Genomic DNA, 26,375 nt, shown 5'->3' with positions numbered 1-26,375 from the left:
ACATTAGGGATAATCGTAAATATAAGAAACCAATAATTATCTTGTCTTGAAAATGTAGACACACATATTGATCATAGAAGTGCTCATGTTAGATATTAACTTTTGTCATCCAAAAAAGTTATTTTTGTGATTTGCATAAAAAATAAAATGTGAAATTAAAAGTGTAAAAACATTCTTATAACATAATAAAAACAAAGTATAGAAATCGATAAACTTGTTTATTTTATTGAATTAAAAAGAAATAAAATAATTAATACATAGCAAATTATTTCACGCAAATTCTTCCATCTTTTGAGTTTTATGATGCATAAGAGCTAAAACCTTTAATGATGTGCGTGAAATTATTTCACCTACTAGGAAAAACCTAAAAAACTGTTCGATTTATGTACTTCTTGGTTGGTTTTATCAACAATATTAACTTCCCATAGGGTTAACTCCACTGCTTGTCTACAAACATTTAGGCATAGGTACTCAAAATATTGTCGACTTAACCAAGATGTTTAATTGTTTTTTGTATCAAATTTATTAGAAACTAATTTGATCACAACATAATATCTTCTATATTCATTTATTGGCCACTTTGTTAATTTTTTATGCCCAGATACCATCATTCTTTTGTCACATCTTCATCAGATAAAAAAGATAATGAATGTTTTTGTATTAAGGTCACAATATTAGCTACAGTAGCACTGTTTAGCTATTCTGCACAGCGTGTTTACTTCGTGTTAAACTTATAACAGATGTAAGATAATTAAGTCATAACAAATTAATGTTTATAAATGGTTGAAGGATTGTTTGCTAGTTTTGATGACGAAAATCTTTCAATATAATCTATGTCACATGGTTGTAAGAGTTTCACATCAGTAAGCCTGCTGGCTATTCCAATATATGCTTTTATAAAAAATCTTTTGTATGTTTTTCCATTTCATTATGGACTTATTATGTTCTTGTTCTGAAATGGAGAATGCATGTAAAGATAACTTAAAATTAAACAGAAAAATTCATGTTAGAGGAAAAGATAAAAGTAATGCGTAATTTTTATAATATTTATTTTTAAATTTACTTTTAGAAAAAAATTCCTAAAATGATTTCTTAATGATTTTACTTTTAAAAATGCAAACATTCTTATACCTTGATTAAGATTTTCATTTTTATTATATTGACAACTCAACTGGGCGTATCTAGAGTCCCCCAGGTAGCATATTCTTTTCAATGACTTTTGTTAATCATCATATTGATTAATCCTCGATACGTTGGTCAGTTCGCACGCGTTCTTCTTGTTGCTTATTTCCAGAAATAAATACAATAATAGGATTTGGTGCGTTAGATTTTACATGCATTCTCTCATTTCCTCTCCCAACTCACCGCTGTACCGCCCCGCTAACGGGTGGCGTGACTTAGATCAGAGCTGTTCAACGTGTAACAGCGAGTGGAGCGCAATATCATATAGCATCCTTCGCAACAGTATTTTATCACAAATCATAATGACATACAATTTTTTATTCGTATTTATAGCATTTTAATTGGGGTATTCCTTAATTTTTACAGTGCTTAAGAAATATTTTTTTTGCATCCCATTTCCCGTTGGGCTGAAGTTCCTCATTGATAAGTCTATTTATTTTCTTAGAATACTTGTATAGTATTTGTTTTATCTGAAATAGCCTTTTATCTAGTTTTTCCCATATTCCCAATGAGATCATTTTTTTTTTCATGTAGGTGTTTTGTGCTGCAATTCGCTCCACGTACACAAGTTTTTAAAAATTTATTTGTGGTCAAATATCTGTCAGATATTAGACCAGCTATGTTTTCGATTGAGTGCATAAGTACATGAGTTCTCACAATGCACCCTCGATAGTATACTCGTTATAATAGCACCTAGTTTCCTAGCTTATCAATCTATTGCATAAATGATTACAGGCCAAGGTCGATTGTTTATTGAATGTAATGAAAGGCATATGGGAGTGTTCCTATCTATTATATGCATTATTTCATTTTAACTATACAATGTGTTGCATAAATAAATCATACGGCACTATTAATTTACCAGGGCCCCGATTACAATGGGAAGTTAACATTTATCTTCAATTTTATCTACAAAGTGAAATTAAGTTTTCTGTATGAAAAGCAGAATATGAATACTTTTTTTTCTTTTCAACATGTTCAATTATAGATTACCAGTGAAGGTATTTAAAATGTTCACGCAAATATACTAATTTTCGTACACAAATATCGATTTTTCTTTACAGACAGTAGAAAATAACTCTGTTAACTTCTCACTGTAATCGGGGCCCTAGTCTATTGGTAGAAATCACAACCACAGTTGTCTTGTTCTGAGAATCCCAACCAGTTTATATCATATTTAACAATATTTTGAGTTTGTCCAAATTTTTGTAGACAAGGACTGGATTCAACTCCCTGGGAAGCTGTTTATATTAACATATTACAACAGAGATTAAGAACATTTAAGAGAAGGTAATATAGAATATTTTTAGGCATTGCCTAGTATGTAGGTGAAATAATTCAATCAGATGAATCTCACCCGCATAAATAAAGGTTTCAGCTCTTTAACTTCACAGACATCAACAGATGAAAGAATTGAAGGAATATAGATGTTCAAATATAGGCAGAATGGTGAATGTTACACAGTGTGTAAAGTGGCCACTTAAACCAGCCATTGACAGGTCATAAGCCCTGTAGATGCCTGGACTTCTATATTACCTTCTCTTAAATGTTCTTAATCTCTGTTGTAATATGTTTATATCATATTTGTTTATTATTTACCTTTATTTTTTTTATAAAACATTGGTTCCTTAACAAAATGAAGTGCATTTCAAGTCGAAGTCACATCCGCCAAAAACTTGACTTGTGAGGTTTCTCAAATGATTGATTAAATTTTTAGTGAGTTCCAGGAAGGACTGTAATTAGTAAAGGATTGTCAGCCGCCAGATTTGGTGAATCTGAGTATAATAATGGAAGCAGTAATTCAAATTACGTAGTATTCTATATATGTACCTACACTACTCGTATTAATTCATTTCAAATTTCATTTGTTTACACATTCACTAACTTGTTATGGCGTTTTAGGCTGTTTAGGACTATGGAGGTCTCTACAAGGCCTGTGACTTGTTAGCTGGTTTATGCTGTTTGGTGCTAACGAACAATCATCATTCTGCCTCTGTTTGAACATCCATATTTTTTTTTAAACTTCTGTCTGCTGATTTTTGTGAAGTGAAAGAGCTGAAACCTTTATTGTCGAGGGTGGGATTCTAACTTCATTATTTCACTACTTATCAATCTTCACGAATTGGGCTAAAATCTACTAGGTGCATATACAAAGTCTACGTTCAAGGCGCACAGAAGAAATGCGGTAATGCATTTTGACGCTGGCTGGTTGAGTTTCGAATAAAATTGGAACCTTGATATTCCATTTTTTATATACTAGAATATTTCATGGTCCCTGGACTGGTACCTGAAGCGTAAACTGATTATCTTACCTTCATGTAACAAAAATGATTAAGATACGCTGCAATTGGTGTACCAATGCAGTGCCCTGTGTACGATTAGGTGCAGAAAGGGAATGATGATGATGATATTCAAGAATATAAATATATTCGTGAATATCGACCAGCTAATTTTTATCTAAACACAACCGGACCGCATCACATCACACTACCGCATTCCCCCCGACTGTATTTAAAAAATATGTAGGCTAAAAAGCCTGTATTGAAAGAGTCAAATTAACATTCAATATTTTAAGTACCAAGCAAAAAAAAACTAAATTTTTTATTAATTTGTTTTTCGCTGGGAGATCTCCCAGTGCAGAATACACTGTAAAAATTATATGCATAATGCACCTACCCGAAAAAGGAGAAATAAAAACGGAGAATGATCGAATTACAATATTTTAGATAATATTTGTTTTACTATATCTATGCTGGTATTTTAAGTACTTTTTTCTCTCTTTTATTCAGGAAACATACAGTACGGTTACATAGTTTTATATATTACACAGTTAGACTTGGCTCTAATGGACCAGTGAAGTTTCCATATTATATTATAATTATATCTAAGGTTATCAATGAACTATTTTTAATACAATAATAATAAGCACAAAAAAGAGTATCAAAAAAAAACATAAATGGAAGTTGATTAAATATTAAAAATTAAAGTAAAAAAAGTATTTAAAAGTTTGTAGTTAGTATTTACAAATGGAAATAATATTGAAAATGAAGTTTTTTTTTTTGTAAAAGTAATTTAAAGGTAGGAATTAACATGCTCTGATGTAAAAAAAAACATTTTCAAAATATGTATGTGTGTACATTAGGTTATGATTTTGCATGTGCCTAAAAGCTTTTTAACAATGTTAAGATGTAAAGGAAAGGAAAGAAAACAGAAATGTAAATAAAAAGAAATATAAAAAAAATTACAACAAACATCATTGGATATGGTCTGAAGCTCAGAGTAAGAATTCTCTAAGTAAATAAGCTCTATTGCATAGAACAAAAGCGTTCCAAATTTTTGGTTTGGTTTGAGTCTAACAACAAACGTGTAATGGACGGTTTCGGTTTGCGCTTGCGATTCTCAACCCAATACCTACGGTCCGTTGCATTGCTGTAATCTGTAGCTAACTTCGTGGTCAATAATCACAGAATAGTCTTCCTCAGTATGGGCGTCTCTATTAGGTTATTACTCTAAGGTCTGAAGTATCATAAAAAGCGTAATTAGTATTTCAAAAAATTTGTCTTGCGTTTTAAACTACATTTTATTTTATATTTGAAGCACTAACTTTGTGGTTATTCATTATAATAAAATAAATAAAACAACTTTGTTTTTAACCGCTACTTTTTTTTTTTTTAACGATTGGAAATCAGACTTGATTTATTAGCTCCACATGGAGTATTTAGTAAACATGGATAAAATAAAATAGGAAATAATTCATTAGTTACGTAAACCTTGACGAAAAAGCTCGTTTGCTTCGAAACCAGTCGGTGAAAAAAAAAGAAGTGGTTAAAAACAAAGTTGTTTTATTTATTTTATATTTAATCTAATCCGATTATGTATGCCATACTTCTTCCGTTTTTTTTCAATTCGCTAATGAATGGGATGTTTCCTTAAATTGATATCCGCGTTCACACTAACATCTGATTATCTGGCAACAGTTCTACCGAAGGTTCCAAATTCACCACTTGTCTATGTTCAACTGAATGTAAAATCGTATATTTATGTAAATTTTGTCATTTTAGGCCATAATCATTTACGACATACTGAACATAAATTATAATAATTATAGAGGCGAACGATTTTAAGGCAATCACTATCATTATTTTTTAAATTTTGAACAATGGAGCCAGTTCTAATTTGACAATGTATTATGACAATTCATTCACTATGTAGGTAATACGTTTACCCGTTTTTAATTTTATGCTAAAAAATGTTAATTACTACGTATAAATATGCGCAGTTAAAATTCATCCGCCATCCAGGCAGCAAAATATTTTCATTCTCCTAAATTATTATCTTTTTTTATAAAAATAAATACCTAAACATTTCTCACTATTATAAAATTAAAACATAATTCACTATTAGAAAATGGAAATCAAGATGTGGTAGAGCGGGGTTCGAACCTTGGATCTTTGATTCGTGAATCCGTTATACTCGCCGAGGAATCACAACCCGGTTCAAACTCGAGTATGCATGTCAAAAATTCAGCTCTTGCAAAAAACTAATTTGAATTCAAAATTTGTATCAATTTTCAGGAAAATTTGGTTCAAACAATTACATATTATTTAATATTTAAAATCCATTAGAAAAAAATCTTGAAATTTATTTTACGTATGTGTTATGTGTATACATAAGTATACATCTTTTTTCGTTGTTTTCGCCTGGAAAACATTTTAGCAACAAATTTCACGAACAGTAAACAGTATTCGCATAGGTAGGTTTGTTTATTTATTTATTTATTTTTGTAAATTACAATGAAATAATTTTGCATAGATATAAAGCTATAACGGGCACTTGCTCGTTCTAGGGAGCTTGCTTCACAATCTTATACCAATAAACAGTCATATTAAGGTAAAATAATGTTTTTTAATTGTGCTATCTACGTTTAATTTTTGATGTTCTTATTTAATTATTTTATTTTTAAAATGTTACAAATGAATCAGAGGCAAAACTTATTGGCGTAATGTGCCTTGCGGAAGTCTGCTCCATTTCTACGCATAAAAGGCTTCGGATTTTTTTTTTCGTGAACATTCAAAGGTAAGAGTAAAAAAAAATGAGCTCCAAAAAAAAACATTTACAGCGACACTTGAAACATTCCTTTCCTTTTCTCATAACAATATAATACTTGAAATGATTATTTAGCTTTGTTGGTTCTTTAATTTAACAGTTGACTATATTTAAAAAAGGAGGAGCTCCCTATAAGTATCGATTGGGATTGAGATCTCTCTCTATCCGGTAAATGTACGCACTAAATAAGAATGTAATAAATACACGTTCTGCTGGCTATAAACGGCAAGCAAAGAGGTTGAATCCGTGTACCGCTTCTTACTCAACGTCCGCTCCATCAGCAAGCTTACCGAGTCATACAGCACAAAGAGGAGTAATTCATTTCACCAGTCATACAATGTACAATAGACTAAAATGCCATCGAACCACGTCAAGTATTTCTTTATTAATTTTTAAGGGCTACATAGATAAGAAGACAAGTTTTTAAAATTCTTACTTAATAAACTGTGCCAAAATGAAATAATAATATGGTCATGTCAGTTATCAATTACGCATTCCCGCTACTGCAAGTAACATTTAGCTCGTAGCTATTCGTAAAATTATTGATAATGTGATTTAATGTTTTAATAGTATAATTTTCACTTCTATCAATAAGATAATATTAAATATTTATGTGTCTATTGTTTAACCGCAATCCGGTGCTGTTAAACAAGATCTATAAAGCAGAACGTAGTGGTGCGGGGTTTGTTGCTTACCCACCTACTAAAGAATAAAATCGCGTTAAAAAAATATCCGCTTTTTATCGCGCTATCAATACGTAAAAATACGTGTACTATCTGCGATCTTTGAACTTTTATCGCTTAAATGTGAATACATTAGTTTATGAAATGGGAAAATCATATTATTTTAACTTTCTCCAGCATAAAAATAAGAGTTATTAATATCTGAAATTCAGAGCTGCCTTCCTATGTGAACTTTGTACGTCGGAGTCGGTAGGTAGTTTGATTAATCTGTGGTGTTATGCGCGGGTGCCGAATAGGATGGCTTCGTGAGAGCGCGACTGGGTATTCGGTTATTATTATAATACATCGGAACGGTTACCGGCTGCAGGTTGCAGGTAATGCTCTCGCCAGGTAGCGAGGGATGACCTCGGCGTACAGTGCGCAGCGCACGGTATGCGGCACACCGCACACACAGCACAGACTGGTTCGCCACCACTGAACTACGGATTCTGATTCATTCCTGAGGTGAATGTACACGAATCCCGTTTTTAAATTGTCTCTTTTCGCGATAATTGTCTACTTTACATGATACGCTGTTTAACGCCATTATGTTTAGCCATTTTAATCATGGTTCACGAGTGGTGTATGTTAAAGAGAAGTCGTTTAAAGTGAACCCTTAATTTGTCGCATTGTAATTGTCTTAAAATAACACTCATTGTAAAAACATTCTTACTCGTCTTTATTACTTTTCGTATTGTCTCTTCTCGACTGAGTTAACTACCCCATAAAGCGGCGTATTGTGTCGTACTTTTGAAGACGGAAAATCCAAGTAAAATGGGTGTTTTATTGTTCTGTCTGCACTTAAATTGTTTCCCAGTACCGGGTGTCGGTTCCACGACCAGTTTTACGTTATGTAGGTACCTACACGCATAGAAATAGCCCGTGGTTGGGAACAATGTACCGAGTATCGAGTACCCACAAGTCTCAGTACGAGTACCGAGACCCGAGTACAGACGTACAGAGGTAAGGAGCACATGTGCAAGGCAGGCCTTATGTGGCACAGCGATATACCAATTCGTCACATTCTTGGCTTATCCATAAACGGCTTAAAATAACTAAACAAAGTCTGCACGACTTACCATATTTCGTAACAGACCTCCATATTGCGAGACGGGCTTTTTACCAATTGCAAATTTCAAACATTTTTCTCTTATTATTTCGTCCACGTTTCGCAATGCTCTGACGTCATTGATATTTCTAGATTCTGAAAATATGTGACCGGTTCCCGCAACGATTAAACTTAGTTGCAACACTTTATACTTGGTAAGTAAGTGCCTATTTTTTGCACTAAAATCTAGCTACATTAAGAAACTCTCACCTTAAACTGATACAGGTTAATGCGGTATTCATGTAAAGTGGTTTAATTGTTTACCTCGTCAGATCAGTAACGATTAAAAATGGTTTATTCCGCCAGCTGAATGGGTGCTCATTTTTTTTATTTTGTGTTCGTGTAATCGGATCTCAACAGTACTTCTTTCGTGAAAATGATTTCGAGGTTTTTCTTCGAGTTTCATCATTGTTTTACGTGGGTAAATCTTCGAGCAGCTTACATAAATTAATATCAAATTGGTTTTCAAATGTAAGTCGCCACTTGAACGTTTGCAAGGTCAGTGTTGTGTTATCCCCTATTTATAACGAATAAATCATCTCGGTAGAGTTACTTCCGCCGCATCCACCGGCCACCGGCCACCGGCACGCGGTACCGTGTGGAACATTGCGTACGTATTACGTATTTATTATCTACCTACGGCTGCCACCAGCAGGAAAATATCGCTGGTCAAAAGTTCAGTTTGTTATTATACCTAATATCACTATCTCTTCGGTAAATTGAAGTAATCAAAGGTTTCTTCTTTTTTATGTTGATCAGCATCCTCTTCGATGTTCAACTAAACAACGCGATGAATTATACATCACGTTTTTATTCCACCATTACACGGGTAATTATTTCGCGTTATTTCTCAATTTTTTGCGACAGTTCATTTTATACTGATGCGTCGCGGTTTGTTGCATTCTAACCACGAACAGCAGGAATGTTATGGAAAATTAGTTTTCAACAACATTCGCAACAAATAATTCCTAAAACGCCGGATGGTGTTGTTAATGAACGAATGGATAAGGATTTTATCAGATTGTTTTCAAAGAATAATAATTGAATCATGGGATGGTATAATAATATCAATGGAAAACGAGACGATATTTGCACTTAGTTAAAATACACTGGATTCGTGATACTGATTTATGACCAGTCTAATTTAACATAATGACTTACATTTTTGCATAATTAATTAGAATCGCCGCTTTCTTGTTTTAAGTGATCTATAATTCATCGCGTAGTATTCCTTTCGTTTGCGGATCTTTTTTATGTACCGCTAATAGTAAAGTGTAAAAACAGTCTACATTATAATTTACTATCATTAATTCTTAGCGATGATGAATTATTCTCGCCTGACAAGAGATCGAGCTCTGCAGTACTCGGCACTGCAGAATATACGCGATGCGTGGTCTGCGGTCCGCCCGACGTATTGACTCTGGGATATAACAATTATAATACGAGTAAACTAACAATAATATGTATATGATTGATTAATGTCTGTTTCGGTACTGTTATGATACCTTAATTTTGGTAGCACATGTTAAATTATTCTAGTTCGTGTTTCGCAATCAATTTTGCGATAACTGCTATTTACAAGTTTGATTCATCTCCGTTAATTTGGCGAAGGAGTTATATCTCGACGTAAGACGCCTCGAAAACGTTTTTTTGATTATTTCAGCTCGATTCAAAGTTTCATACTCGACTCGATCCCAGCAATACGAGTGTATTTCAAATATGTGCTGATTCAAGCGTGCGTACTACTTATTTAAATAATATCTATTACTCAAGTTATTGGATATGACATTATGGAAACGGATAATATGTACATACATGTGTAGTATGCGTTTTGCTTATCTTATAAATAAGTAGAACACTGGAAAGCATAAATGCATTGGCTCATTGATCCTAGGTTCGAAGTATTACCGACATACATACTTTTATGCGTAATAATAAATTAATGTTTTTTTCAACGGGTGTGTAATGTGTACAGCTTATGTAAATCGTAGTGATTACATGGAATTAAAATTTACGCAATTCAGGATCCACGTGTTTATTTATAAAAAGTAGGTACATAATACAACATTAACTATAAACTTTATACCTAATTCGCGAATCATGTCTATATTATGCAATAAATCAGCGACTGAGCTTCAATACAATATCGATCAATATAAAACGTATTGAGAAATATTTGCGCACCTAGTGCCTACATAATTGTGTTGATTTTAATTGTCTGTATGATATTATGTAGAAATATATAATATTATATTAGTAGAAATAATACAAGTAATTAATAATAATACAAGTGTGGTTTGCTCACCTATGAGATTATTGGCTGTGACCAGGATGCAGCTAAGGAATAAGATAGCAGAAGTGATGCGATAGTGCATCCGGAAGACCATGTTATCGATAACGGCTTTATCGATCAGGTAGCGGACTTTTACGAAGCCCGCCACCGCGGACACCATGCCGAACACAGCCATCTTTTAGTTTCTGAAAAAAGAAAAAGCAGAGTGTTTAAATTTCAATACCAGATACCGATGATATATGAGTATAGTTAGATACCATTATTTGTTATAAGTTGTAAATAAGTATTTTCAGTGCGTATGTGTGTTATTATTTCAAGATATTGTATTTTGTCAAATGGTGTATTCGGCGACGTTGCGCCTGGCGCTGCGTTAGTCTCGTCTCTCGTCAGCTCGGAATGCGAACAGTTACGCAAGAAGAGTCGATTGATGGAACTGAAGAATCGGCGACAATTTAAATGGATCTGTCTTACTGTCGTCTCATGACTCTCTCGTATGTTGTTTAAATAGTTACTCGTATCGTGTAGGTGTACGTACAGTGTACCACGAACCACGACAGATAATCTAATGAACGTGCCCTTGACCCCTTGAAGAAAACAAATTTTATTGCGAGTTGTATTGGCGCTGTATTATCAAATCAGTTGCTTATATTGTAATGTCTAACCGAAGTCTTCAACCGAGTCAGTTCTCCATCTTATCTAATAAAATTATCAACCACGTATCTGAATTATATCCAAATTATACCAGAAGCCAATGAAGGTTGCGGTATACGGTATATTACAAGCAATCAATGCATAGTAAATTCTAGGCTGAATAACTTCCTTTCACTGACAGTATGTCAATGTCCTCCTGGGGCGATTCCTTCCCCGGAGCGCATTCTCGATACTGGACCCCGCCTCAGCCTCAGACGGCTCAGCCTGGACCCCAGACTACGCTGTAACGATGCACACACTTTACACACTGCACAGAGCGCAAGTAGAGTATTCACTGCCCATACCTACCTACCTAACTGTGACCTGTGAGTGATATGCCGTGGCTGTGTACTATGTATCGTGCGGTGAAAATCCATTTAAAATGCACCTCATGCTTTTATTCACGAATATTGAACTTTGAACTGCGGTCGTGAGCGAGGAAACCAACTGGTCTTGGATCTCCCGAATTATAGGTCCGCCTTCCAATCTCTGCATTCCGTAGTGTGATATCCGCTACATGTCTATATTTTTTGTTGTTTTTACATCGAATCGTCGTCTAATAAATTGTGAGATATAGCTATATTATAGCTTTATTATAATTCTATTCACATTCGTTTCTACCGATTTATTATGTCGTTTTCGTTTTGATTGTCTCATTTTTCAAAATGAATAAACACTTGTTTAGTAATTATTATTATTCTATAATACGAGTATCAAGTCATCTTAAGTAACGAACGACCTCTTTCGCATTTAATGAACAATTGACCTTCCTCGCAACAAGCCACGTCTTCGCGAATGTTCATTCTGAAATACATACGTTCTAGACGTATACATCTTACTCGATGTATACTGCACAAGTACTTCGCGCGTAGCGTCTTAAGAGATATGTTTTTTTCGATCGATGTAAACTAATTGAAATATGGCACTTAAAAATTAATTCCAAGTTGCAGTCGGTCAGCGGTAAGCTGAGTCGTCGTGCTAGGAGTCTTTAGGAAAGTCGGTTAGCCGAAGTCAGGTGACGTGGATTATCGCGCGGCTCGGGATATTCCGAATTACGAGTAGAATCAGGCCTTATTGTCGCAATGGACGAGAAACGGTAAACACGTGAAGATTGAGTCTGCTGTATGCTGTAGAACCAGTCGCCAGTAGTGATGGAATATAATGATTCTGAGTCCTGGTGGATGCAAAACACAGTTCTGTGTGTGAAATACAACTAGAATATTGGACGAGCGTTTTAATGAGCATTATCACCGTTAATTTGCCATGAATTTACAAAAGCAATAGCAAAGTATTTGATAATTCTATTGATTATTAAAAGAAAATATCTAAAAGAAATTTCCTTAATTTATGTATGTTATAGGATAGAATTCACTAGCATTCATTCAAAATGTGGAGAGAAGGTCTAGACAATTTCTCGGAATTCCAACAAAAGGCCGCCAAGTTAAAATGAATAAGAAAAGGCGGAAAATTGAGTGAAAATGATAAATAATTCCGAAACTGTAAAATTAAAAAAAAAATCTTAAATTAATAGAAATAGTAATCCACGTGCTAAGCTAATTATTGACTAAAAATATTGATAATTGCCATCGACAGGTTCAACCTGAGGAAATTTTGTCGAACTACGGCGTTGCCAGGTTCGGAGATCGCACTTTTACCGTAGTAGGCCCCTCTGCATAGATCCAATTGCCTTCACATTATTTGCGAACCATCGACAGTCCCAGCCAGTTCAGATTTCAATCGGGATCCACTTCTTTCGTTTATCATACCTTCAATTTTAAAATCGTAGAGTTTAATATGTAGTGTTGACTTAGATAGAAAGTAAGTTTAAGTACAGAATTGTAAAGGGTCCCTCGGCTGGGTGATTTTTTACAAAAATGACGGAATAAAAATTGGCCAAATATTAATGCATTAGTCACCGGTTATCAGAACCTGGTCACCGTATTTGAGGGCCCGGGCGCCCGGGGCATAGCGAGCGGCGGGCGCGGCGGCGGCCGGTAGCCGCGGCGGCGCGTCCCCTCCACTCGTCCATTCTAATCTATTCTACTACAGATATTATAATGTAATCATGTTAGATGTTAGTCGCTTAGCCAAAAAAAAAACACCCAGTAGCAACAGTGTTTTTTTGCGGATGCGGTTTATACGTCATCAACTATTTCTGTCTTATTCATGTTTACCGTACTCTGTTTTATTTTTTGTGATAGAACAATTCCTGGTATGATTTATAATTCTATTATAAATTAACGTATGGCTAGATTTCTAAGCGTCTATGCGTTCTGTAGCTGCAAGATGTGTTGTAATCTAGCTCCTATATAAATATTATTAACATTTAACATAATTGGAAATAGGGAACTAGAATCCCGACCGCCTGTGCGCTCGGTAGCTGCACGACGCGACGTGTCGGGATGTTTATTGTACAGCGCCCTTGAGGTGATTTGTATAAAAATAGCGCTCTAAAAAATATCCAGAATAAGAATATAATTAATTAATTGTTAGCTAATAAATTAAAAATACATGAATTTTCCACGTCTTTTTAATTGACATAGTTTTCATATTCATAACTAAGTTCCTACTAGCATTCACTGGCGTATTTATAGCTTCCACACGGAGGGTGTTCTAGAGAACTACAGAATGGCTCGTTGAGAACCTGGTGTTCCCACCGATGTATTTTGGCCCAGGTTTGGTTTTTCATTATGTCATATTAGGTAAAGGTAAAAAATTAGTAGTAGCTACCTATAGGGTTTTCAAATTCATTAAATCTAGTGTGAACTACTTTTCGATGGGGGGAAGGTTTGAGCCTCTCCTAACCTCGCCCACTACATACGACACTACCTATTATAAACCAATAAATTGATTAAATAACGCAAAAATTTTCAACTCCCGAACGGGGTTGGCTCTAACTACTATTTTCAGCTCGCAACCCCTTTTCCTAATTAAAACTTACCATTACCCCATTGAAAGTCACGAACATATTTTTGATGCTGTGATAACTCTGTAGCTAAGTAATATTGTTTACCTTAGAAAGTCGTTTCCCAATTGGCTGTCAAACCTGACTATACCAGAGCGTAATTTTTTTATTACCTATTTATATATTTTTTTATGAAAAAAGTTTAAAAAAAGTCAAATTGAATGCATTAATAGAGATCAAATTCACAAAATAAAGTATGGCTTTATCTTTTTAGGTACGGGTATGTGAAAACATGCCATCTTTAGCTTTCGGCAAATATAAATATGGCATTCATTAAGTATAATTATCACTAGAAATACAAAATAACTTGTGACAAATCCGGTTAATCTTGGTGCAAAAGCCACGATGGCACGAAAATTCAAATTTGCATAAGCAGGCTATTGTTGACTTTGAAAATTGTGTAAGGCGTTTATTTTGCGAGACGGTGACTGATTAGCCGGTCAGTATGATGAGTAGCGACACAGTAGACGACTGGCCCGCTGGTCAGCTGATAATTGAAGTCCTCACATGTTCATGGCAATTACTTGATCCTTTTGAACTGACAACTGAGAGTTCAGTTTGATACAATACAGATATCTTCGTAAACTTCTACTACTACCACGAATCGTCCTAATTCGCACGACACGGTCAAATAAGGGTGGATTGACATTAATCATAATTTTTTGTATTTTAAAAAACATTATGCAGCGACTACTTCAGCCAGAATTCGAGGGTAGATTGGTTGGCCTCATGGTGTTGGTACTGATAAGTGCGTTTGTCTCATTATAAATAAATTAAATTTTCATTATTACAAAATTAATATCAATCCGTCCTATGTTAATTTATCGTGCGCTGTAGATTTTAACGTTCGTCTAAGATAGACCATCGTCTGACACCGTTTTCCAGACCCCGAAAACCCTTTTATGTTCTTATAATTATACTATTTATATTATTTTGTCCGTGAGTTTTCATGATCATAATTTCTGTAAATAATAATTTTAAACGTGAAATGTATTTATTTAAAATAATTACCCTTTTACTTTTAATTTTGAACTGCATACTTAATAATGCAATCAGTATATTTATTTTGGTTTCTCTAGTGTTTAATTTATCATAACGCAATATCAAAATAATAACGGTTATTATGCTATTAATTGTCTATTTACTCGTATATTGTAAAAACATTAAGTTTAATTATCGCTGTTTTAAAGTTTATTTGTTTTATGTGATGTTTCACATTTTAATTTCGGAGAATTATTAAAAGGTAAAAAGTAGTCGTCTGATGTCATCGCAAAAAAGACTTTATTACATTCTCGCTTATGCGACAGTCACCTTGCTCCTTTTGCGTCCTTTGCGGTTACCCGGAAAATGCTAAGGATCTGTGATTCACACGTTATAACTTCCTTCGTGAGTTTTGATTGTTCTTAGAAACGTTAATCTTTTCCTTTAGATAATGACGTAGATCTCATGAATTTTGATTCCATTTGATTATTGAATTTCTAGTGTTTTACAAATCATATGATGCGACGAATAGTTGCTCTAGTTTTGCGCGTCAAAGTAACGTTCACATTAACATATTAATTGGTCAGGTTTCCGGATATTAACTACAATTGGTCAATTGTCAGAATAAAACCGCAATGAGTTAAATACGTATCTTTTTAATAATTTTACGGTCAACATTGACAATCATACGCATAATTAAACATAAAAGAAATGTTTGTACCTATTATAGCTAACGCAGTGCAGACTGTCTGGGAGACTGGTAATACCACTAGTCCACTATCATACGAGTATATAGGCGCGCCTCTCAGACAACGTAAAGTGAAATTTAGTCATCATCGGCTACTGGTTTTCTAAGTGGCACCGCATTCCGGTGGTCGCTGTCGGGTCCGCACCGTCCGCAGTCCGCCCGTTGTTCCGCCCGCTCGACTCTCATCTCGCAGCTCGCCCATTCCACCGCAGCCTGAACTGACGATGGCGGTCTGCACCACCTCTACCACGTGCTATGCGACCTGGTCAATATGCACGCGATCCTCCAACGTAATCTACGTCTGGCGCATTGCTGGCAAATAGCCGACAGTACGAAATGTAATCGAAATTGGATCTTAAACCGGTTGCGCGATGAGCTTCGGTTTTTGGCTACGCTGGCGGAACCTGATTAGCAAATACAAATCGATATCTAACATCCCTGGGCCCCGATTACAATGGGAAGTTAACATTTATCTTCAATTTTATCTACAAGTAAAATTAAGTTTTCTGTATGAAAAGCAAAATAGGCATACATTTTTTTCTTCTAAACATGTTCAATTATAGGTTACCGACGAAGATACTTTAAATGTTCATACAAATATACTCATTTTCGTACAAAAATATCGGTTTTTCTTTATAGACAGTCGAAGATAACTCTGTTAACTTCCCATTGTAATCGGGGCCCTGGGCCCGTGTTCTAACGGGAAGTTAAAAAGTATCTTCAATTTTATCTGCAAAGTATTTTTTTTTGTAAGAAAAATAAAATATCCATACATTTTTTTCTAAACATGTTCAATTATTGGTTACCGACAAAGAAACTTTAAATTTTCATACAAATTTATACATTTTCGTACATACATATCGATTTTACTTTATACCGTCTCTATATGCACCGATGAAGATAGCGTTTGCAATCGCTCTTTGATGTCAAAATGGTCGCTGTTGTAGAAAATATTCAGTTTGGTGTTGTTGCACTTTTGGCAATGTCATGGTCCTCCCTCTGCCGGTGTTACGAGCCAACCCCCCGCTCCGCATTCTTGTCCCTACCCGCTCCCCCCGCCGCTCCCCGCGCGCACTCGAGTCTTTGTTCACCGACCGGTCCGCCCCCCGTCCCGCCACCACCCCCCGGCACTACCTGTTGAAGGTTTTCGTGCGCTTTTGTGTCTCGGGGGTTGCATTTTCGTCTTATCAGCGTCCTACATACTTTCTGACGTCTCGATTCTATTTTTAATGCATTCATCCAACACAATACCATAATATATCCCCTTTACTATTTCATTGCCACTGGCAGTATTAACTAAGTCATTCATATCACTGATAGTTGAGTAATTAAGTAGATAAACGCGGAATACGTCCGATGTTTCCAAACAGCTACTGTTTATCCACACCACAGTCGATTACACAGTTCAGGGACTACCGCATACCGCTTGTGACACGGTCAATTTATATCATCGGAATAATGAGGAGGTATACATAGACGCACACACGTAAAGTTCAACGGTGGAATATTAGAAAAATATGTAAATCGCCGTCCGATAAAGAGTGTCGCTATATAATTTTACACGAGAATTGACTCTTACTGTATTTTATCATTTTAAAACGAGATATTATTATTTTTAAATACACCTTGGATTCCATACTTCTGTACTCAGCAATATTTCATTAAAGTGTTATATTATTCCTGAATGGACATTATTTCAATCGCTTAGCGAGTCTTTTTTGGCAGGTATGAACATGAATCACAGTATTGATATTCGTTTACCTGGGCCGCGGTTACGATGGGAAGCTAAGGACGTCATACCTTCACCATGGCGGTATAGTTGAAGATAAATTCTCCCGAGCGATTACGAAAATACACTACCGACCCCCTACCTTCAAGTTTTGGGTAGGTACATCGATATGTAACAAGGGGAAGCGTACGCCACGGTACGTATACGGACGTCAAAGTTGAAGATAAATAATTACTCGTAGCGATTACGAAGATACATTACCGACCCCCCACCTTCAAGTTTTGAGGTAAGTACATCGGTTTGTACCGACGGGTCTAGTACCTCACGGTACACGTATTTACTCATTGAAAGTGGCAATTTTTTTTTTCCGCCGAGCAGTTTTTGCTTTAATAACAATTAATTTATTTTCTTAAATCGTTCTGAGGTGGCCAGTTTTTTTTCTTCTTAAAAGCCTTTTTCAAATATGAGAGAGAAATAAGTAAAATTTTGAGTCAAATTAAATTCCGCCATTTTTTTTTAGCAAAATAAATATTTTCGTTCTCCCAAATATTTAATTTTGGGGGCCATTTTCAACGAGTTGTATATAACTTATTATTAGAAACTGGTAATCAAGTTAGGGTAGTGTGAGATTCGAACCACAGACCTTTGAGCCGTGAGTCCGAGACACTAGCCATGGGACCACAACCCGATTTAAACTGTCAGTTTTGAAAACGAAAGGTTAGGTGCGCAGATACTGTGGCTAGATTCTGCCATATTAACATATAAGAGCATCTAGGCGTAAAAATGTTGTCACTATAAAAATAAATTTAGTTATTATATTTTTCTCATCTGTTTTACTATCTTCTTGAGTGTTATCGAGACGTTAAAAGAGGCGGCTGTGTAATCGCTCGGTAGATAAATACAGACGAAAGTTAAGCATACCGTCTTGGTAATCGTCAAAAGTCATATTAAAATCATGGTCAAGCGGGCATTTTTTTGCTTGAATTGAGATTCATTGAAGTGGCCGCTTTTAATCACAGAAGCCTATTTAAAATATAGATATGAGCTATTTTAAAATTTAATTAAGGAACGCGGACTAAATTTTCGGGGTCATTCATTGGTTGTCATTCGAACCGTACGATGTCGAGATGACAAGTCGGTAAAACATACCGAGGTAGACACATATAGTACAGAAGTTAAGTATATCGTTGCTAACATTGCTATGTGTACGAAATTGTGTGTATTTGTATTAAAATTCAAAGTATCTTCGTCGGTAGCATGTAATTGAACGTGTTTAGAAAAAAAAACACACACCGAAAACTTAATTTTACTTCGTATATAAAATTGAAGATAAATTTCAAGTTCCCATTTGAATACGGACCTGGAGACTGCCGGCCGACGGCCACCGCTAGGTAAAGCCGTCCTTGTCGTCAGTCCTCCGGGTAGGTAAAGCCCGCTGGTAGAGCGTAGTTACTGTAGCCATGGAGTATAGAGCCGGAGACGGTAGACGAGTTCTCGGAAGGGCAAGGTGCCGAGTCACAAGTCACCAGTGCCTCTATTACGAACGCTATCTTCATCTGTATATATCGAGACGGTATACATAACTTCTGTACTATCCGTATTTTACCTCGGTATGTTCTACCTACTTGTCATATCGACATCATATGATCGAAACAAGCCAATGGAATGACCGCAAACAATTAGTCCGCGTTCCTTACGTCATTAACATTAAATATAGTTCTCATTTATATTTTAAATAGGCTTCTGTAATAAAAAATGCTCACTTCAAAGCGATTATGAACTCCAATAAATCCCAATTCAAGCAAAAAATGCTCGTTTGAACATGAATTTTGCATGACTTTTGGAAATCACCTATACGGTACGCTTAACGATCGTCTGTATGTATCTACCGATCGACTACAAAGCCGGCTCCTATAACGTCTCGATACATACACTCGGAAAGATAGTAAAACAGATGGAAAAAATATAATAACTCTTTTTTTTTTTTAGTGTGGTAACTTTCTGACGCATTTAACCTGTGTCTGACGCCTCTGAAGTCGTCAGTCCGGCTATATCGTGCATAACTGTACTTATACCGTGCATCGTGTCAACTTTCTGGCAGCCATTTTTTTTCTTCATATTCCTCGATAATCTATTCATCGACTTAAAACCGTGTTTCCATAATTTTGATAACTACTTGCCAAATTTCTATGGGGCTAATTTTTTTTTCTAGTATTACTTAATCGAATATTTTTAAAACCATAAAATATAGATAAATATTTACTTTTTATTTGCCTACCTAGATAATAACAAACAAAAACAAAAATAAACACATAATGATAGCAAATAATGCATTTAAGATTCTTACTTGTTATTTTTAGTAAGTAAATAATATTTCGTTTTTATCTTATGACTTGACGAAGGAACAGTAATGCTTTGAAACCGGTCGGCAATTTTTTTTTGTACATTTAGTGATTTTAAACTAAGTAAATATTTCTTTATATGTTAAGATGGAAAATCACCAAGTTCGTGCTTCAAATATTAATGAAAAATTTTAAACAAAAAAACCTTGTATTACAATTTACTACGTTTTGTAATATGTTTCTTATAATAATAATAATATTTATTTACAATATATTATTTAGTACACCTAGACGGATAAAAGAGTCACTAAATACTGATTCTCAGCAGCGCTGTATGTATTAGATACGTATTTTTTTAAAAGATAAAAATATAACAATAGGGAAATAAAAAAAAGTAATGTTAAAAATATTTTTTTTTTTTTTAAAAACTTGTATATAATTTAAGTTTCTTTTGTTGCCGTTGTAAATTCATTTAACGATAAAAATAAAACAATAGAAAAAAGTAAGTATGTTATTTGAGTTTTTCTTAAATTACAAACTAAAAAAGTTAAAATTAAATTTATTTCTTCATATAATCACTTTGTAAAGCGTCCTTGAGGTATTACATTACGAAAATGGCGCTATATAAGTTATCCATAATAATAAACTGCGTAAAAATAAAATGAAAAACGTTTAAACAATTCAAGTTACTCATGTTCAGTTATAAGTTCATTCAAAGATAAGAATATAACAATAGACATTTACACTCCTACTTTCCTTTATTCATCCTCTACCACTCCTCGTCACTTTCCTTATTTTCCCTTCCCACTATCTCCTCGTTTTGTCGATACACCTTTCCTTTTTATTTATATTGTTAAAACCGTCGCTTCATTTTGTAAAGTTTAAGGGAATACTTGTACATACTCGTATAATTGGATCGCAGGCCCTACTACGTTTTTTATTTATATTTTTCTTAGTATAGGTATAAGAATGGATGACGAAATAATGGTAAAACGGGTATATTTGGCAAGAATGAACGACACCGTGGGACGAGGACGACCAAGGAAGACGTGACATGATCAGATAAACCAAAATGTTAAGTCTGGTCATGTCAAAAGCAGGCAGAACCGAATGGCATGTGTGACAAGATGTATGAATGTGGAAGAAGAAGCTAAAATTGTATGCCATCATGGACGTGTGTGGCGGTCTATTCTCTCTGGCTACCTTTACGGGGAAATAGCGTGATAATAATAATAATATTTGGCTGATTTATATAACGCCATTTTTGTAAAAAATCACCTCAAGGGCATTTTACAATTGTATACCTAAACTTACATTCTAACTAAACTAAAGTGATATATTATAATTACAGATTTAAAATTGAGGGTATGATAGTCTAAAGAAGTGGGATTTTAGTTGGGATCTGAACTGACTTAGACGGGACTATCGATGATTCGTAAGTTTGAAGGCAATTGGTTGTTCCAGGCAGAGGGGCCGGCGGCGGCAAAAGCACGATCTCCAAATCTAGTGTTTGGGGAGCGCCGGATTTCGACAAGTTTTCCTCTTCCGGAATCAAATGCTGACCTAAGAGTAGATTTTCTTTGACATGTATTTTCCCCAATACAAAGGTCCGATAGGTATTTTGGAGCCATGTCATGAAGGGATTTGAATACTGTCCAGCAAAGCTTGTATTTTATTCTCTCTGGGCTTTTTAACTAGTGCAAATCTCGAAGATGTTGTGAGATGTGAGAATATTTTATTACTCCCGTAATAAGCCTTGCTGTTGCATTGAAAACAGATGAAATTAATTAGTTTGATATGATGGTAGTAGTAGTAGAAGAAGTACAAGCATTTTAAGCTGTACATCTGTTTAAATTCCAAATAAAATAAAATAATACCCAATACACAAAGAGAAGGAATTTATGAATCATTATTTTAATAGTCATTTTTGCTTTCGTATTTTATGTCTATCGTAGTTTTGTTTTGTAGTTTCACCCTGGGCTATTAGTGCCGGACACAGATCGAGTGCACCGTTTCGAGCCGACCACCACCTAAAAGAGTCTCACGTACACGTGTTCCGCCGATACAAAAAGCTATAACTTTTTACGAGTTGGTGTTCTGGAACCCGTTTCTTGATTGATTTCTGACCGGTGTGAATGAGATGTTGTTGGTATGCAGGTCTCCGTATTGGCTGTGCGCTGTGCCTGTCTGCTGAATTCAGGAGTCGACGGGGCTACGCACTAATCTGCCTCGGGTTACGTCGGTTTTATCGGTCGTTTTCTAAGGTCACGATTTCTTTCAGCACAATTCCTAATAACTTCTAAGGAAATAATTAACACTTTCAGTAATTAGATGCCTGTCAATGTATTTTTATTTTATTTTTTAAAATCTCTCAGTCTTTTATCTAAAAATAGGCTTCGATAAGATGATTGACCTATAATTTTATCGAAATTCGTACGTAATTATTTAGAAAAAAGATAATAAGTTATCTATATTTTATATTATACGGCAAAATAACTTCATATGAGCCCATTGGAGGTGAAGTGAATTAACTGGTATTTTAAATGTGAAGTAAACTCGTCGCTTATATTATGTTTCTGTATTCAGTCATAAAACTTTTTTCCTGGTTTTTTATGTACAAAACACCCATGTTAATTAAAAATATCAAACGATTTTTAAAAAAATACAAAAAGCTCACAGAGAAAGTTCACAAGTTAGCATAGCTTTGAATACAAAAGTTTCACCATTTTCTCATTTAATTTCTGTATTCTTCCCGCAAGTCTTAAAAGCTTGTAAACATGTACTGGGGTGGTATTCCTAACTCTCTCGCGGCTGTATTATCTCGTTATTTTACATACAAAATACACAAGAAAAACTGTTTTCTCGTGCCGCAAGAGCGATTCAGAATAGCACCCCTGATGTAAATAAATGTAAAAAAGGGCCTTTTTATTTCAATATAAGTCCTTCATCGTACTTTCATGGATATCTTTTTTTCGGTAACAGCGTTCCTTATCTGTCGTGTACCTCTACAAATATTACATTTTTATAACACGCTTTCATGGTTTATTATGATTGTCAGATTATAAAAACGTATCGTTTGTTTGTTCGTCGTAACTATTTTATCAGGGGGTTTAATGAAGTCCCGAATCATGTCTCAAATAATAATGATTCATAACGCTTTGTCTAATTCTTGGCCTGCATGACAATTATTGTATTTTTATAAAATATTATCCGCCTCCGGACGGATGAAGAATACAGTTATGTGCGTGAAATAGAACCTGAATCTTGGACGAGTGTTTTTGACACGAAGGCTTTTCGCAGTTGAAATCCTAGAAAGGAAATCGAATGGGTAATACAAGTCCGCCTCGTACTATGGTGGTTGGTTACCATATTTGTGATCTCTGGTTCGATTCCTGGGAAGGTCGACACGAGTTATTGCTTTAATAACGGTTTTACGCTGCGATATTTTACCTGCTGTGAACAGACGATGATGATGATGAAAATATACAAGAATAATATTTTTACACATCAATATTATGTAATTACTTATTACGTTCGGTCATTTTACGCTAGTATTGTTAATTCTTCAAATATCCAGAATTATTAAATCAGTATAACTTCCCTGGCCTATGCACTGTTGGTAGATCTATTGGTATAGGTAGATCCTTATTACTTTGAAATTTTTGCATTATTAATTGATTTATTTGTCTTACCCCGTTCCACCACAACTTGTTTCATATTTTTTAACAAGATTCTTATCCGCTAAAATTAAAATTTAATAATAATCATATCTTGCACTCCAGCTTTATTAATACCCATTAGCCCTGTGTAAATATAAATAGTAATATGATGCAGTTCTGCGCATAATAAAATCATTAATAACCCACCAAGTGCATGCGGGGTGATGCAGGGCGCTATATAAGGGTTATATTTTAAAATCAAATTCCTCACTTTGATCCCCAAATATTTTTTTGTTTATTGTGAAATATAAGAAAATTTTATGTTTGTTTTGCTGGGTGCTGAATTCACTTTAAATGTGTAACTTTTGAACTACACAAAATGTTACTGGCCAACATTACCAACTAAATACTAGTCTTATTCAAATTACACGTTGAAATTTGGAATCTGTATTCATTTTATTGTAACAATCAATAATATTGGTCGTTAAATTTTACTACGGTTGTTACTAATTATAACTACACCCACCTCAATTGATTCATTGATCTCGACTGACCTGTGGTTGTATTATGTAATAATGTGTGTTGTACTGTTTACTGTTATGCACGTGTGTTTTGATAAATCGATTGTTTTTAGAGAGAATAACTTTGTTTTCAAACAACAAAACGTAATCCTCAATTCGACACTAACGGAGTGTTCTGAAGTTAGTTAGCTGAATTACCCGTAGTTCTCTTAATATTATATTATAGCAAAGCGAGTAGTTATTATTAGTGGTCACAGTCGCAAGTGAGCTGTCCAGTGCGAGAAAGGTAAAGGTGAAGAGATACGCCGTAAGATGGCCCCATGAAATGAATGAACAGTAGTATGGAATATTATACTATGGGATCGTTTGTTGTCAGTGGTCCCGCTCTAGCATAGGCGAGTATGGCCCTCTCTATAAGCAACTCTCTCCACTGATAACTGACTTCACGAGATGCATTGTAAACTTTACTGTGCTTTGTGAACTTTTTAAAATGCCGTCAATAGCTACTTTAGGCTTTTGTACTGCGCTTTATTGGTCATGTGCATCACCGAACTTCTAGAGATTCAATAATAAACTAAGCGGATCGAAAATAGGAACTTATAGATATGGTATATTTTTTTTTCACGAATAGAAACTCGTTTTTTTTACTATCGAAACATTTAGCTCACTAATAAAATTATTTTACTGTTAAATCGTAATTCTATTATGGGTACTTTTCGTTGAGTCCAATGTTATGAATGTTTACGAACTTTTAAAGCATGTCTGTAACGCCATTGTATAAAACAGTAGTTGTCTCATTTCCTCAAAGTTGAACAATGCTCCCGCGTGATAACATGACCGCAGGAAATTGAGTTAAATTTGTGATAACGACTCTGAAACAGTCGGAGAATACGTGCTTATTGCATCCTCGAGTCCTATCCTGGAAGAAAACATAATACAAAGGCATCGAATCATTTAACTTTTAGCCATTCTGGAATTACGTCCAGAACGGCTTCCGTGCGACGTACGTCTCACATCTATAGCACCATCTCCTTCTTACCTTTAATAAACGCGGCTATGTCAAAACTTTTACAACAGCACAACACAAAGTAACCACTTCTCGATAGCGAGTTTATTTCGTTTCACTGCACTCGTTATTTTAACTTTACGAAGCGGTCATTTTGTAAGGAATGGGTGGCGCCCCGTATTTATTTCACGAATATTAGATGGCACTCGGTTTCGGACCCACTGGCAGATGTTAGTAACTCGCGGCAGCTGCGGCCCCCTTCGGCTTACTTCGGCTCAGGTCGCCGTGTGACTGACGGAGAACTGTGAGGACTGCGGCTGCGGGCTGAGTGCTGAGTGGCCGTGCTCGACTCCAGACCGCCTGTGCCTGCCCTGTACCCGCCGTCAGATGTTTAGGGTTCTACTGCCGGCCGTCCCACTTCGGGCCTGAAGCCTGAACCGAGAGTAGGTAGTAGGTAGACGCGAGCCGGTACTACATACCGTCGCTTCAGTTCGTTTTTGTCCACCATATCATTTTTATCGGAATTGAGTAAAGTGTACGGGAGTTCTGAGAGAGCCTTTATTTATAAAATGTGAATGAAAAAAATATTTTTAAAAGATTGTTTAAGGGGTTTTTTAAACTAATTTTGTCTAAAGTTTGGTCATTATTCATGCCTATTTTGTAAAAAAACTTTTAAGCTCTTTTTCTGCAGATTTGGATTTTGGTATGTTAGATAAAAACGAACTGAGGTGACGATACTTCTACACTTCCTTTCCCAATAAAGCTCCTCTTTTCCTACGACTTAATTCCTCTTCAACGAATAAAACAATTAAAATCGTAATACTGACCTCGTCATAATTCCTACTTACACTTTAACACTTTTTTACACGTTGTTAAATAACACAAATGTTTTTTTTTAATATTTACAAAATTTTCGCTTGCATTTGGTACTTTTTTATCATTATTTAATTTAAATATGATATGTTTGTTTGTAATTAACCCTGAAGAAGGCATAGTATTGCCGAAACTAGTTGTTTGTTAAATTATACAAAAATATAAGTGGTACATAAAAACAAAGTGATTTTATTTTATTTTCAAATAATAATGTTCCACAAAGTAAGGGCTTCAAACATCAAAAATATTACATAATATATCACTTTACATGAAAACAAAAATAAATCCCTAAGAGCCTGTGCATGGGTATACTAAAACTAGAATACGTGATGAAATCTATGGTGTATATATAAATAATTTTTTTTTTAAAACATATAAAATAAGAATGGAATATTACATTCAGGTTGTTTTTTTTTATAAATTTGAGTAAGAGTAAAGAATCTGAATATA

General features: G+C 34.9%; 2 protein-coding genes across 2 annotated transcripts in view; one reads left to right on the top strand and one right to left on the bottom strand.

The window, feature by feature from the left end:
• Window positions 1–25,451, bottom strand: part of Inx3 (innexin 3) — a 29,703-nt gene extending 4,252 nt beyond the window's left edge. Inside the window, exons 1-2 of the mRNA XM_088234160.1 lie at window positions 25,086–25,451; window positions 10,424–10,596 (exon numbers count right to left, since the gene is read on the bottom strand). Coding sequence (XP_088090286.1) covers window positions 10,424–10,586 — 163 coding nt within the window. The 5' untranslated portion in view covers window positions 10,587–10,596; window positions 25,086–25,451. The remainder of the gene's footprint in view (window positions 1–10,423; window positions 10,597–25,085) is intronic.
• spg (dedicator of cytokinesis spg) overlaps window positions 1–26,375 on the top strand; it is a 97,355-nt gene that overhangs the window by 16,769 nt on the left and 54,211 nt on the right. The gene's annotated exons all lie outside the window — the stretch shown is intronic.

The sequence above is a fragment of the Micrasema longulum genome, unplaced genomic scaffold (genome assembly GCF_059751315.1).
Source record: "Micrasema longulum isolate JH-2025_06_02 unplaced genomic scaffold, ASM5975131v1 h1tg001208l, whole genome shotgun sequence".
NCBI lineage: Eukaryota > Metazoa > Arthropoda > Insecta > Trichoptera > Brachycentridae > Micrasema > Micrasema longulum.
This window is presented reverse-complemented; position numbering and strand designations above follow the sequence as displayed.